This window comes from Ailuropoda melanoleuca, chromosome 9 (assembly GCF_002007445.2).
Source record: "Ailuropoda melanoleuca isolate Jingjing chromosome 9, ASM200744v2, whole genome shotgun sequence".
Lineage (NCBI taxonomy): Eukaryota > Metazoa > Chordata > Mammalia > Carnivora > Ursidae > Ailuropoda > Ailuropoda melanoleuca.
This window is the reverse complement of record NC_048226.1, coordinates 67,150,022-67,162,619: the sequence shown is the minus strand read 5'-3', so window position 1 is coordinate 67,162,619 and position 12,598 is coordinate 67,150,022. Positions and strand designations below refer to the sequence as shown.

Below are 12,598 nucleotides of genomic sequence, written 5' to 3'. Positions count from 1 at the left end.
TGTGAACCATTTTACTTATAATGCAGAATTCTTAAAATTAGACTCCGAAATACATCAGTGCCTTCAGGAGCAACTATTACTAGCAAAAACTGGAAATCTCACAACTTCAAACCATCCTACAAGTTATACTGCCTACGGATAAAGTGATTTTTTTTAAACATCTGACAAAATTTCAAACTTGGAGTAACATATTAAATGGATACAAAAACAAATGAAGGTAAAGTGCAAAGTCTTGTTTTCTTAGAAGAAACACATTCCTGTATATGCAAAACAGGGTCTTACTTTGAAGAACTTATATGTTTCCTCATCTGTTACATTCTCTGAAACGGGGCAAAGAAAATAATACTTACCCTACATAACTCTTGTGTGTGGAAAGAAAATTAACTAAATTGACGCATACGTACTCTTACTGTCTTACCTCTGTCTCAGAGGAAGAGGCAATTCTCTTATTAAGTCCTACATCTGTTTACAAGATCTTATATTTTGCTTCATTTGTGATCTCACTGTATAAATTATGCCCAACGTTCCTGTATCTCCAATTCTTCCTTCTCTCCTCTTTACCTCTCTATAGACATACCCAAGTGTCTGTATAGTGAAATTTCTGGAAAGAGTGGTGTGCATAGTGGCTGTTTCAATTCCCATTCACTTCCTAACAACTAAAGCTCCTCCGGCCAATTTCTGCCTCATTGTTCTTGATGAATCTACAGCATCCTAGGCAGTTACCCACCCTCATCTTGAAGTGCTTTTCAATTATGTCTCAGATAGACAGATACATACATACATACATACACATGTATACACACGTATGTATACACTTAAGTTGCCAATTCTTAGAAGGATGCTTCTCAATCTTTCCATTGGCTCATTCTCCTTACTCTCTAAAGAAAAAGTTGCTCAGAATTTAATTTTGGGTCTTCTTCTCATTTTGCTGCATATGGTTTCCCTGGGAGATCATGAACTCTGTGGCTCTGACTGTGTAAGATCCCTATGGCAATGACTCCTAAGCCTCTAGCTCTCATTGTGAAAAACCTAAGCAACATCTCAAACATGACAACACGTTTACCAGCTTTGTTTTCTGATATTCTCACTTAAAGGAAAATATTTTCTACCTTTCTCCCCAAACTCCAGTATCACATTCCATTTTAAGTTACTACGGCAGAGTAAATAACCTGTAATAAGCTAAATAACCTGTACTATCTACTCTCCTCTTTTTTTCTCAGTTAGAACCCAAACCTTTTGGTGACACATATGCACCTTAAGAAAACAGACTACATTCCTGAGATCCTATACAGTTCTGGATATGATCACATATGATCAAATAAACATGACTAGTTTCTGGCCAAGAGTAAATAAGCAAAAGTGAACAGTACAACTTCTGTATACTTTTCAAAGAGGTAAGGTGTTCTCTTCCTGTTACTCATTTCTGCTCACTGAAATGCAAACATGATGAACAGTCGAAGCATCCACTGAGGACCATTCATCAAGTCTGGTAATAGAGGCCACTCATAGTGGAATAAGAAAGAACCTGACCTTGGAGAGCCATATGACCTTGGGGTGTCTACCCTTAAGCTTTACATGACAGATAAAACTCAATCTTATTTAAATCACTGTTATTGAGAGATTTCTGATATTTTCAGCCAAAATTAACTCAAGCATCACAACTATATTATTGAGCCACTGCTGAATTTAAAAATACTATATTTTGAAATGAGATCAGAAAAAAATGTAATTAGAGATATTTTACCTAATAACCAAAATTCACTGTCAAAAAGATTCTTCAAAAAATCTGAAACTTTTATCTGTAATATAAACAAAGTGTTTTTTAAATTTCATGATTTTTCATATTTAATTTTAAGAAAATAAGATAGAATTTCCATATACCTGATAAGAAATATAAGTATCTGAAACATCAAAAATTTTTTATTTTTTAAAATGCTGGGATATATTTAAACATACACATTAAGGAAGAAAAAAAAATGTCAGCAGTAGTATTTCATTTCTGAGTGCCATCCAGGAACTTAACTGCAACACTGAAGTGAAACCCAATTAAAGAGTGGCAGAACCTTCCAAGCTAATCACAGAGGTTTAGGTGTTTCCCACTATATCCTTGTTGGTAGCTCTGATGTAAAATTCTTCACTATTTTAGTCCCATGGGACTGGGCTGAAACTTTAGAACCATCCCTTGATAAAAAGAATGCTCTGAAATTGGCTGATCATATATTGGGTATTAGAGGGAAAATAGCAGATGACAGAATTCGCATAGACCTGACTTTTATGGCTGGTTATGCAATTAAGAAATGAAAGAAGGCAACTAATAATTACAGAATGACTATCGTAATCTGGAACTTTATTTGTGTGTGTGTGTGAATCTCCTACAGGTGCATTAAAACATTGAGAAAATGTGCTAACTAAGGTGATCAGGGTGCTATTTACTTTTCAAGGGTTATTCTCCATAATTTGCTAAATAGCAAAGCACCTCATACAGCACCAGAAAAAAATTTACCAAGTAGAACCTGAAGAACAGTTAAACAATAATCAAATTGAGAAAGTTTTTTTTAAAAAGGATGAAATAGTTTAACCTATTATTCTTCCTTGATAAATCAAGGAGCAATGTAAATATTCATATTGAGAGACTTTTTTTAAGTTTTTATTTATAGTGATTCAGCACTTCCATATACCTGGTGCCCATCACAAGTGCCATCCTTAACCCCATCACCTATTCCATTGACTAAAGAGGATGATATACATACATGAAGAGGACACACACACACACACAATGGAATATTACTCAGCCATAAAAAAGAATGAGATTTGCCATTTTCAACAACATGGATGGAGGTAGAGAGTATTATGCTAAGCAAAATAAGCCAGAGAAAGACAAGTACCATATGATTTCACTCATACGTGAAATTTAAGAAACAAAGCAAATGAGCAAAAACCAAAACAAACAAAAACAAACAAACAAAAAAACCCCTAAGAAACAAACTCTTAACTACAGAGTACAAACTGATGGTTACCAGAGGGGAGGTGGGTGCAAGGATGGGTGAAATACTTTATCTGGAACTTAAAAGACAAGCCTCATTAAATATTTTTTTCACTATTTTTTAACCTTGGATAATTTGCTTGACCTCTTTATGAATCAATCTCCAGAATTACAAGTGAAGGGGTTAGGCTAGAGAATTTATTCCAAGATACATATATAATCCCATATGATTTTTCTAAAGATAGCTGCATGGCTCTCTCCTGTACCCATTTTAAGTATCTGTTCAAACTTTCAGTGAGACCTACTCTGAATCATCCCCCAGTCTACTAACGTTCTATACACTTTTTTCCATTTATTCTCTTTGTGTGTCATTTTGGCAAGTTTCTATTGCTAGGTCTTCAAGGTTGATTTCTTCTTCTACAAAGTCTACTCGAGTGCTAACTCCACCCAGTCAGTTACTCCCTTCCCATATATTTTTCCAACTCTAGAGTCAGCCTTGGTTCTGTATTGTATCTTCCATTAACCTCCAAAATGTACATATCTTTCCTTAAATACCTGAACGGTTATAATACCTGTTTGAATGTACAAGTATTTAACAACCTGCTAATTCTATCATCTATGCCATTTCTTAGTTTACTTCTATGGGCTTATTTTTCTCCTCATTATTTCTTAGTTTATTTCTATTGGCTTATTTTTCTCCTGGTCATAGATTCCTACTTCTTTGCATCTCTATTGGTTTTCGACTGAATGCTTGACATTGTAATTTTAAGTTGTTACATATCTGGATCTTCGTACATTGTTGGACTTCATTTTGCCAGCACTACTTAACTTACTCACTGTTTTTGTTGCTTCAGAGGCTTTTTAAAACTTGCTAAAGGTGAGTCTAAGGTAGCCTTTACATTTTTGATAGTTTAGATCCACTACAGAGGCATGACTTTTCTGAGGTCTCTACTGAATGTCCTGAATAATCAACGGGATTGTATACTATGACAACAGGAATCTGAATGCCTTCCAGCCCTGTGTGAGCTCCAGAAATCATTCAGATCATGGTTCCTAGGTCATTATTTGTCCAACCGTGCAGAGTCTCATCCTATGCATGCATGTCCTACTATTTAGCAAATACTCAATGAGAACAGAATTCCTGATTTCTGGAGCTCTTTTGCTACACAGCTTTCTCTCTCTAGAATTTTATCCCATGATTTGTACTCATCCTACTACTTCAGGCACTCTACCTCCCTAAACTCCAATTCAGCAAGGCAGCTGAGCTCAGCTTAATATATCACACCCTGTTCTGTGGTCTGGAATGTGCCTTTAGCCAGAAACCAGAAAACATGGGGCGCCTGGGTGGCACAGCGGTTAAGCGTCTGCCTTCAGCTCAGGGCGTGATCCCGGCGTTGTGGGATCAAGCCCCACATCAGGCTCCTCTGCTGTGAGCCTGCTTCTTCCTCTCCCACTCCCCCTGCTTGTGTTCCCTCTCTCGCTGGCTGTCTCTATCTCTGTCAAATAAATAAATAAAATCTTTAAAAAAAAAAAAAAAAGAAAACATGGCAATCCTAGGGTTCAACTGCTTTGTTTCCTTTCTATGACGAATCACAGTCCCATACTGCCTATTGTCCAACGCCTAGAAGCTTTTTTTCTTCCATATATTTGGACAAGTTTCTTCTTTATAGCAGGAATATAAATCTAGTCCCTGTTATACCATCATGGTCAGAAGCTAAAGTTCCATACTTTAAAATTGTGGCATTACCTACTAAAATTTACATCATTAAATATCACAACTTAGTTTATCATTATCTTGGTAGTAGTCGATAAGTCAAATTAAAAGGCCTTCTATTATTTTAACCATATACGTAAAGTGCTTTGGGCTTCAGAAGTAATATATAAACACATAAGATATAAATAGCCAATGTTTTTTAAAGAGCTATCATTTATGGAGCATCCTGCTTTCTAAAGTTTTCATCTCCATTACAGACATTTTCATCAAGAGTACCAAATTAATTTTCATAACATTTCCAAAACATAGGGTAAACAGATGTTATAGCTTTTAGAGATTTCCCTGTTTTCAAAAATACATTCTCTAGAAGATTATTTAGAATTCTGTGATAATATATTATCTTCATGTGAGACACGCTTTTATTCTGGCTTGGCCTGCCCTATGTGCCTATAGCACTGAAACAGTGTTGTTCTGCTGTCAACACATTTCCAACCACCACACATCTGTTCTCCCTGGAGCCAGCTATTTAACATTCGTTAATTGTGATCGGAAGAGGAAGATGTCTGCTTCTTGTTGAATAATCACTAAGCAAAATCAAGGCCAGTGCAGTATCACAAAGCTTTGGCTTTCACGTGCCAAAAATACTACATAATTGTTGGGAACGAACTTAGGACCAAGGCTGGAATTTAGGTTGAAAACATAAAAACCCATTTTAATAAGAATTCAAGCAGAAATTAACACTGACAGTTCTCCACCGTAAAATTCAGGTAAAAAATTTAAATGTGCATTTCATAATAATGTGAATATATTTAACACTAACTGAACTATACAATTTAAAGGTTAAGATAGTAATACTGAAAAAACAAACAAGATGTGTAAAAGGCTATGAATGCATTACCAAATTCATTACGGTTTATGATGCAATGTAAATAATGCGTTCAACAGTGGTAACTTCACTTAGAAGTAGATACAAAGGACTCATAAAACATTTTTAAATTAAAACTGAAACAAGAACAATGCTCTAATTAAAAATAGAACTGAAGTTTTTGAAACTTAATCCTAACTAAAGAAAATGGTTAGCACAGAGCATTCTCAAGAGAGCACTACCACCAAGGTTTCCAGAGAAGTAAAAATAATGAGCATTCAAGAAGGAAGATGCACAAACCATGAAGAATAAATGTCTATGTTCATAATTTCTATAGAGTTCTGTGTCATGTAATTTCCTTTAAATCTAAGCATTTTCTCTCACCTATATTCATCCGTAACAATTATTTTAAATCACTTATCAAATGTGATTTAAAGAACACAACTAAACAGTAAGCAGGAGGTCAGAATATGTAGTTAATATGAATACAAGATTAAATTTACTTTTATCAAATGATTCTTTAGTAGACATTTTATTTATATTATCAAGAGGTGATAATTATATGGGACGCCTGGGTGGCTCAGTCTGTTAGGCATCAGACTCTTGATTTCAGCTCAGGTCATGACCTCGGGGTCATGAGAACTAGCCCTGAGTCGGGGCTCCTTTGTGCTGGGCATGGTGCCTGCTTAAGACTGTCTCTTTCCCTCTCCCTCTGTCCCTCCACCCTCCTACAAAAAAAGGTGATATCTATAAACCTTTATATAAATTAACAGTTCAGGAGATCTAAAGTATAAAACTTGGCATAGTATCTGAAGGAAATAATACCTAATTCTGTATTAAAAATTCAATGCTTAAGTTACAGATCAGCTTCCTCTGTTACAAAAACTAAGCATTGGCATTTCTGTCATTTGATAAAGCAAATCTCAACAAAGTAAAAGGTTTGTGTATGCTGACAGGTGGAAGTCTAATAGTTTCACAAAATAAACACAACATCGATACTTTAGGAGAAGTAAAATAACAGGCATAAAACTCCACAAAAATGCATGTTACCATTTTATTATTGTGGTCAAATATGGTCAGAAAATAGTACTCTTCCTCTAAACTATAAATATTAGTTTGATTTATGATATTTTAAATTTCTTAAGGGTGTGGACCATGTCTTATTAATGTATCTACACTCAATATCACAACAGAGTTTTGCCTATTATAGACATTCCATAAGTGATTTTTAATTTATTGAAAATATAAAACCTTTTCCAATACAGTTCGGAATACAGGAGTCATATGAAATAAAGCTTAGCAACTAAGGAAAAACATAAAATCTTCTGAAGATAGGTGACCTATCATCACAAACATTACAAGTTAATGAGGAAAATACCACTTAAATGCAATCATAAAGTACTTCTTTTATTATTACATGAATGGGGATTTAAAAATTAATAAGAAGAATGGAAGAATATTTATGTTTTATATTTGCAGAGATGATATAGAATGGAAGAATATTTATGTTTTATATTTGGAGATGATCTAGCTGAGAAAGTGAGAGAAGGGAGAGTGAGAAAATTGAGATATACTGTGTTTTGCAAGAATTTACTTTTTTTTTTTTTAAAGATTTTATTTATTTATTTGACAGAGATAGAGACAGCCAGCGAGAGAGGGAACACAAGCAGGGGGAGTGGGAGAGGAAGAAGCAGGCTCATAGCAGAGGAGCCTGATGTGGGGCTCGATCCCAGAACGCCGGGATCACGCCCTGAGCCGAAGGCCGACGCTTAACCGCTGTGCCACCCAGGCGCCCCTGCAAGAATTTACTTTAAGAAAGAACATACTATTGGGAGACGGTTCTCTATGGGTCTCTAGTGTTTTTGCAAATCTTAAAAGTAGAGGCAGTGAGTGCCTTTGTGCCCAGTTGTGTTTTCAAGGATATATGTACAGCATACAGCCTGAAAAGACAGAGATATTATTCTCCTTTTGAGCAAAGGCTTCAAGTTGCAAGTTACAAATAGTGCCTCCCTCCAGAGAAAATGGCAGGCATGTTTTCTACCAATTATAACAAGTTCAGGTTCCCTAAGTGAGGGTTCCTCTCCTCTAACATAATCCATTGTGTACAGGTAACATCTGACCTTTCTGGTACCACCCTGTGGGAATGAGGCTTAGGGCAGGGACACAAGAAAATGCTAATACCCTGGGTTATTGCTAATGCTGTAAGATATTAAAGTCCTTTGTCTTCATTCCAGGAGTCTCATGTCTTTGGCCAGCATTCATGAAATTGTGGCCTAGGTAACTTCATAACTTATTAGCTTAGAGTTAGGGTAAAACACAGACCCTTTAGAATTCTTGACACATACCTGTTATTGTTTTTGTTTTTATAGGGCTGCTGGCATATTCAGAGGCCTGATATGATTGCTGCTTTGCCAGGGGTGCACTTCCAACAGACAACTCGTCCTCTTTCCTTCTACTAATTGGCATAATCAGAGGAACAGCTACGACAGGCTGCTGGAGAGAGGCAAATGAAACATTCAATTATTTACTATTTCTTAAGCAGTGAAGGTTAAACATGGCAACATCGAGGAAAATCCTTCATAAGTGGTGTTGAAGATTTACTGATTTAAATCAATCAGTCAATTTGTAGCTCTCTCAGTTCCTCCCCCTTCGTCTGTCCTTCTTATACGTGAATTCACACAGGGACGCTTAGTAGTTTCAGTGCGAAATTACAAATTCTGTGTGAAAACTAAGACAGCATGGAAATAAATGGAATTTAAAGTAAAATTTAGTAAGAAGCATAAAGATAATATGGTAAGGGCAAATCAAAACTACAATTAGCTTTGAAAACTATAATTACCAGAAAACAAGTTTCCTTATCAAATGATACTTTAGGGACATACTTCTATAAAGTGATTAATTACATGTTATAGTTCAACTTAACAAAGAACAGCTGAAAATCTCTACATTTTGTCTGACAAAGTGATATACACAGCATATTTAAAAAGCATAGAAAAGTATCCATAGTTAGAGAAAGCTGGAACACATTATGATCCTATATTGAATGCATGAGTGCTGAATTGGACAATAAAGCAGCTGTTTCATCTTTATTCACTGAAATAAAGTCTGATGTTACTGCTGATGACGCCCAATACAATCTTGTCAGATTTTTGGCAAAAAAGAAAAAACAGGTATTTTTTAAGTTTGCTGCAGGATCAAAGAGCAATGTTGAACTGGGTGGAAAACAATCACCAAATGTTCGGTTTTAGCCACAAATTGAGAAGGAAATTGCAGCTTGGGCAACAACAGCTGATAACTGCAATACAGCTGCATCAGATGTAACTCCGCAGGGGCTGGTTGAGGGGCAATGTGGTCTCAGGTTACTCTCACCAGCACAACCACCACATTTTTAAAGATCCAACTTTAATAAGCCAAGCAGAGAAAGGCAATTATCATATGATTTCTCTCATCTATGGAACATAAGAACTAGGAAGATCGGTAGGGGAAAAGAGGGACAAAGAAAGGGGGGTAATCAGAAGGGGGAATGAAGCATGAGAGACTATGGACTCTGAGAAGCAAACTGAGGGCTTCAGAGGGGAGGGAGGTGGGGGAATGGGATAGGCTGGTGATGGGTAGTGAGGAGGGCACGTATTGCATGGTGCACTGGGGGTTACACGCAACTAATGAATCATAGAACTTTACATCAAAAACTTGGGATGTACGTATGGTGACTAACATAATATAATAAAAAAACATTAAAAAAAAAGATCCAACTTTAAGCCTCACCCAACTTTTACTATGTATTTATTATTAATTAGATTATAAAAATATTCCAATCAGAGTATAGGTACATTATCTATGTAATATAATCAATCAAGTTATGAGATAGAGGGGAAAAAGGCAAACTATTTTCAAGTTGCTACTTAAGCTGAGTAAAAGGACACAAAATCCGATAATGAGAAAATGGAAAGATTAAATATATTTGTGGGAAACATCACAATGTACAGTACCTGCTTTCATATAAAGCAGTAAAACTGATAATATTTATACAAATCTGAATAAGAAACAGTATTTTAAAACCTAGATGAGAAATATTCAACATGTTGTTAAGTTCTGATGCATTTAAAATTCCTCAACTATAAAGTATGGGAGTGGAGATGTCTATTTAAAAACCCTTCTATGTTCTAGTATTTAGTGATTCCATAATCCCTTGAATTTCTTGGCCATCATTTATAAACCTGGAATATGACCAAGTACTCCAAAAAATTACAGCCATGCTCAAATTCAAATTAATGTATTAGAGAAAAATTATGTTCTGCATAGTATGATATTTAATTCAAGCAAAATAGCTGAAAGATGAGAGTCATAAAAGCCATAATATTGGTAATGCCCAAAAACAAACGAACAAAAAATCCTTCCTTTTGGTGGCTGAAACAGGGTGCATTTTCACAAAGGCAAGGATACATTAAAAGCCCTAACAAAACCCTTCCTAACAAGACAGCAGGCTCTGATACGTACAGAACCGTATTCCAAATACCTACAATGGTGTCCAAAAGACTCTCCATAAATATTTGCTGAATGATTGTTAATATAGATACTAATTATCAGGCATGAAGAGATACTGGATATAGAGTAAGATGATTTGATTTCCTCCACATTTCTGGAAATACGGCTATCCCAGTCAAAAATATCAAAATATGGATTTTGGCGTCCATATTCATTAGACAAATCGGTCTGTAATTCTCCTTTTTGAGGGGGTCTTTGCCTGGTTTGGGGATCAAGGTAATATTAGCCTCATAGAATGAGTTTGGTAGCTTTCCTTCTGTTTCTATTTTTTGAAATAGCTTCAGGAGAATAGGTATTATTTCTTCTTTGAATGTTTGGTAGAATTCCCCAGGAAAACCGTCTGGGCCTGGAGTTTTGTTATTTGGAAGGTTGTTTATCACTGACTCAATTTCTTCACAGTTAATTGGCCTGTTTAAGAAATCTATTTCTTCCTGTTTCAGTCTTGGTAGTTTATAGGTTTCCAGGAAGGCCTCCATATCTTCCAGATTGCTTAGTTTTTTGGCATATAGCTGTTGATAAAAATTTCTAATAATCCTTCCAATTTCAATGTTGTTGGTCGTGACCTCTCCCTTTTCATTCATGATTTTAATAATTTCGGTCCTTTCTCTTTGCTTTTGGATAAGTCTTGCCAGTGGTCTGCCAATTTTAGGGATTCTTCTCAAAGAACCAGCTTCTAGTCCTGTTGATTTGCTCTACTGTACTTCTGTTTTCTAATTCATTGATTTCTGCTCTAATCTTGGTCAACTCCTTCCTTGTCAGTGGGTTAGGCCTGTCCCTCTGTTGCTGTTCCAGTTTCTTGAGGTGAGAATATAGAAACTGCATTTTAGATTTTTCTATTCTTTTGAGTGAGGCTTGGATGGCTATGTATTTCCCCCTTAGGACTGCCTTTGCAGTATCCCATAGGTTTTGGACCGTTGTGTATTCATTCTCGTTGGTCTCCATAAATTGTTTAATTTGTTTTTTGATTTCCTGGTTTATCGAGTCATTCTTGAGCAGGATGGTTCTTAGCCTCCAAGTGTTTGAGTTTCTTCCAGGTTTTTCCTTGTGGTTGAGTTCCAATTTCAGAGCGTTGTGGTCTGAGAATATGCAGGGGATAATTTCAATCTTTTGGTATTGGCTGAGACCTGTTTTGTGTCCCAGAGCATGATCTATTCTTGAGAATGTTCCATGGGCATTTGAATAGAATGAGTATTCTTTGGTTCTGGGGTGTAGTGTTCTATATATATCTATGAGGTCCAACTCGTCGAGTATGGCATTCAAAGCCTTTGATTCTTTGCTTAGTTTTTGCCAGGGTGTTCTGTCTATTTCTGATAGTGGGGTGTTGAGGTCCCCTACTATTACTGTGTTCTTATCTATATGTCTCTTTATTTTGGTTAAGAGTTGGCTTGTGTATCTTGCTGCTCCCCTGTTGGGGGCATATATATTAATAATTGTCATATCCACTTGTTGAATACTTCCTTTAAGAATAATATAGTGCCCTTCTGTATCTCTCTCTATGGCCTCTAGTTTAAAATCCAGTCTATCTGATATGAGAATTGCTACTCCAGCTTTCTTTTGAGGTCCATTTGCGTGGAAGATGGTACTCCATCCCCTTACTCTAAGTCTGAATGCATCTTTGGGTTCAAAATGAGTCTCTTGTAGACAGCAAATGGATGGGTCATGTCTTTTTATCCAATCTGCAACCCTGTGGCGTTTTATGGGAGAGTTTAAGCCATTTAGATTGATAGAGATTATTGACAGATATGATTTTAATGATGCCATTTCTCTTTAAAGTCTTTGTATCGGTTGTGACTTGCTGCTCTGTATCACTCTTGGGGCCTTTTTACCTTTATAGAGCCCCCCTTAATATCTCCTGTAGGGCTGGTTTCGTGGTTACGAAATTGGTTAATGATTGGCGATTTTGGAACGTCTTTATTTCTCCATCAATTCTGAATGACAGCTTTGCTGGATAAAGGATCCTTGGCTGCATGTTTTTCTCTGAAAGAGCTTTAAAAATGCCCCCCCAAGCCTTTCTCTCATTCCAGGTCTCTGTAGACAGGTCTGACGTAATCCTGATACCTTTGCCTTGGTACGTGAGAAATTTCTTTGCCCTGGCCGCTTTCAATACTGTATCCTTGGATCTAATATTTGCGAATTGCACTATGACATGCCGTGGCGTAGGTTTGTCCTGGTTGAGCTTGGATGGGGTCCTCTCTGCCTCTTGGACACGAATGCTTGTTTCCCTTGCTAGATTAGGGAAGTTTTCAGCTACAATTTGTTCAAATATCTCTTCTAGACCTCTGTTTTTCTCCACCCCTTCAGGGATGCCGATGATTCTGACATTGGATCGTTTCATAGAGTCAGTAATCTCCCGTAATCTACATTCGTGGGCGTGGATTTTTTTAAGACCAGCTTCTATTTTCGTTTTTTCTTCTACTAACCCATCCTCCAATTCGCTAACGCGTTCCTCTGCCTCGGTGACCCTGGCCGTCAGAGCCTCTAGTTTTGACTG

The 12,598-nt window shown here is 36.5% G+C and overlaps 1 protein-coding gene across 13 annotated transcripts in view; it reads right to left on the bottom strand.

Moving 5' to 3' along the window:
- VPS13B (vacuolar protein sorting 13 homolog B) overlaps window positions 1-12,598 on the bottom strand; it is a 768,204-nt gene that overhangs the window by 418,086 nt on the left and 337,520 nt on the right. For 11 of the 13 annotated variants that reach the window (XM_034668364.1, XM_019810220.2, XM_034668365.1 and 8 more), the window contains one exon: window positions 7,908-8,055. In XM_034668364.1, coding sequence (XP_034524255.1) covers window positions 7,908-8,055 — 148 coding nt within the window. Of the gene's footprint in view, window positions 1-7,322; window positions 7,503-7,907; window positions 8,056-12,598 lie in introns of those variants that run through there. The other 2 variants (XM_034668376.1, XM_034668367.1) reach the window with 2 other exon arrangements.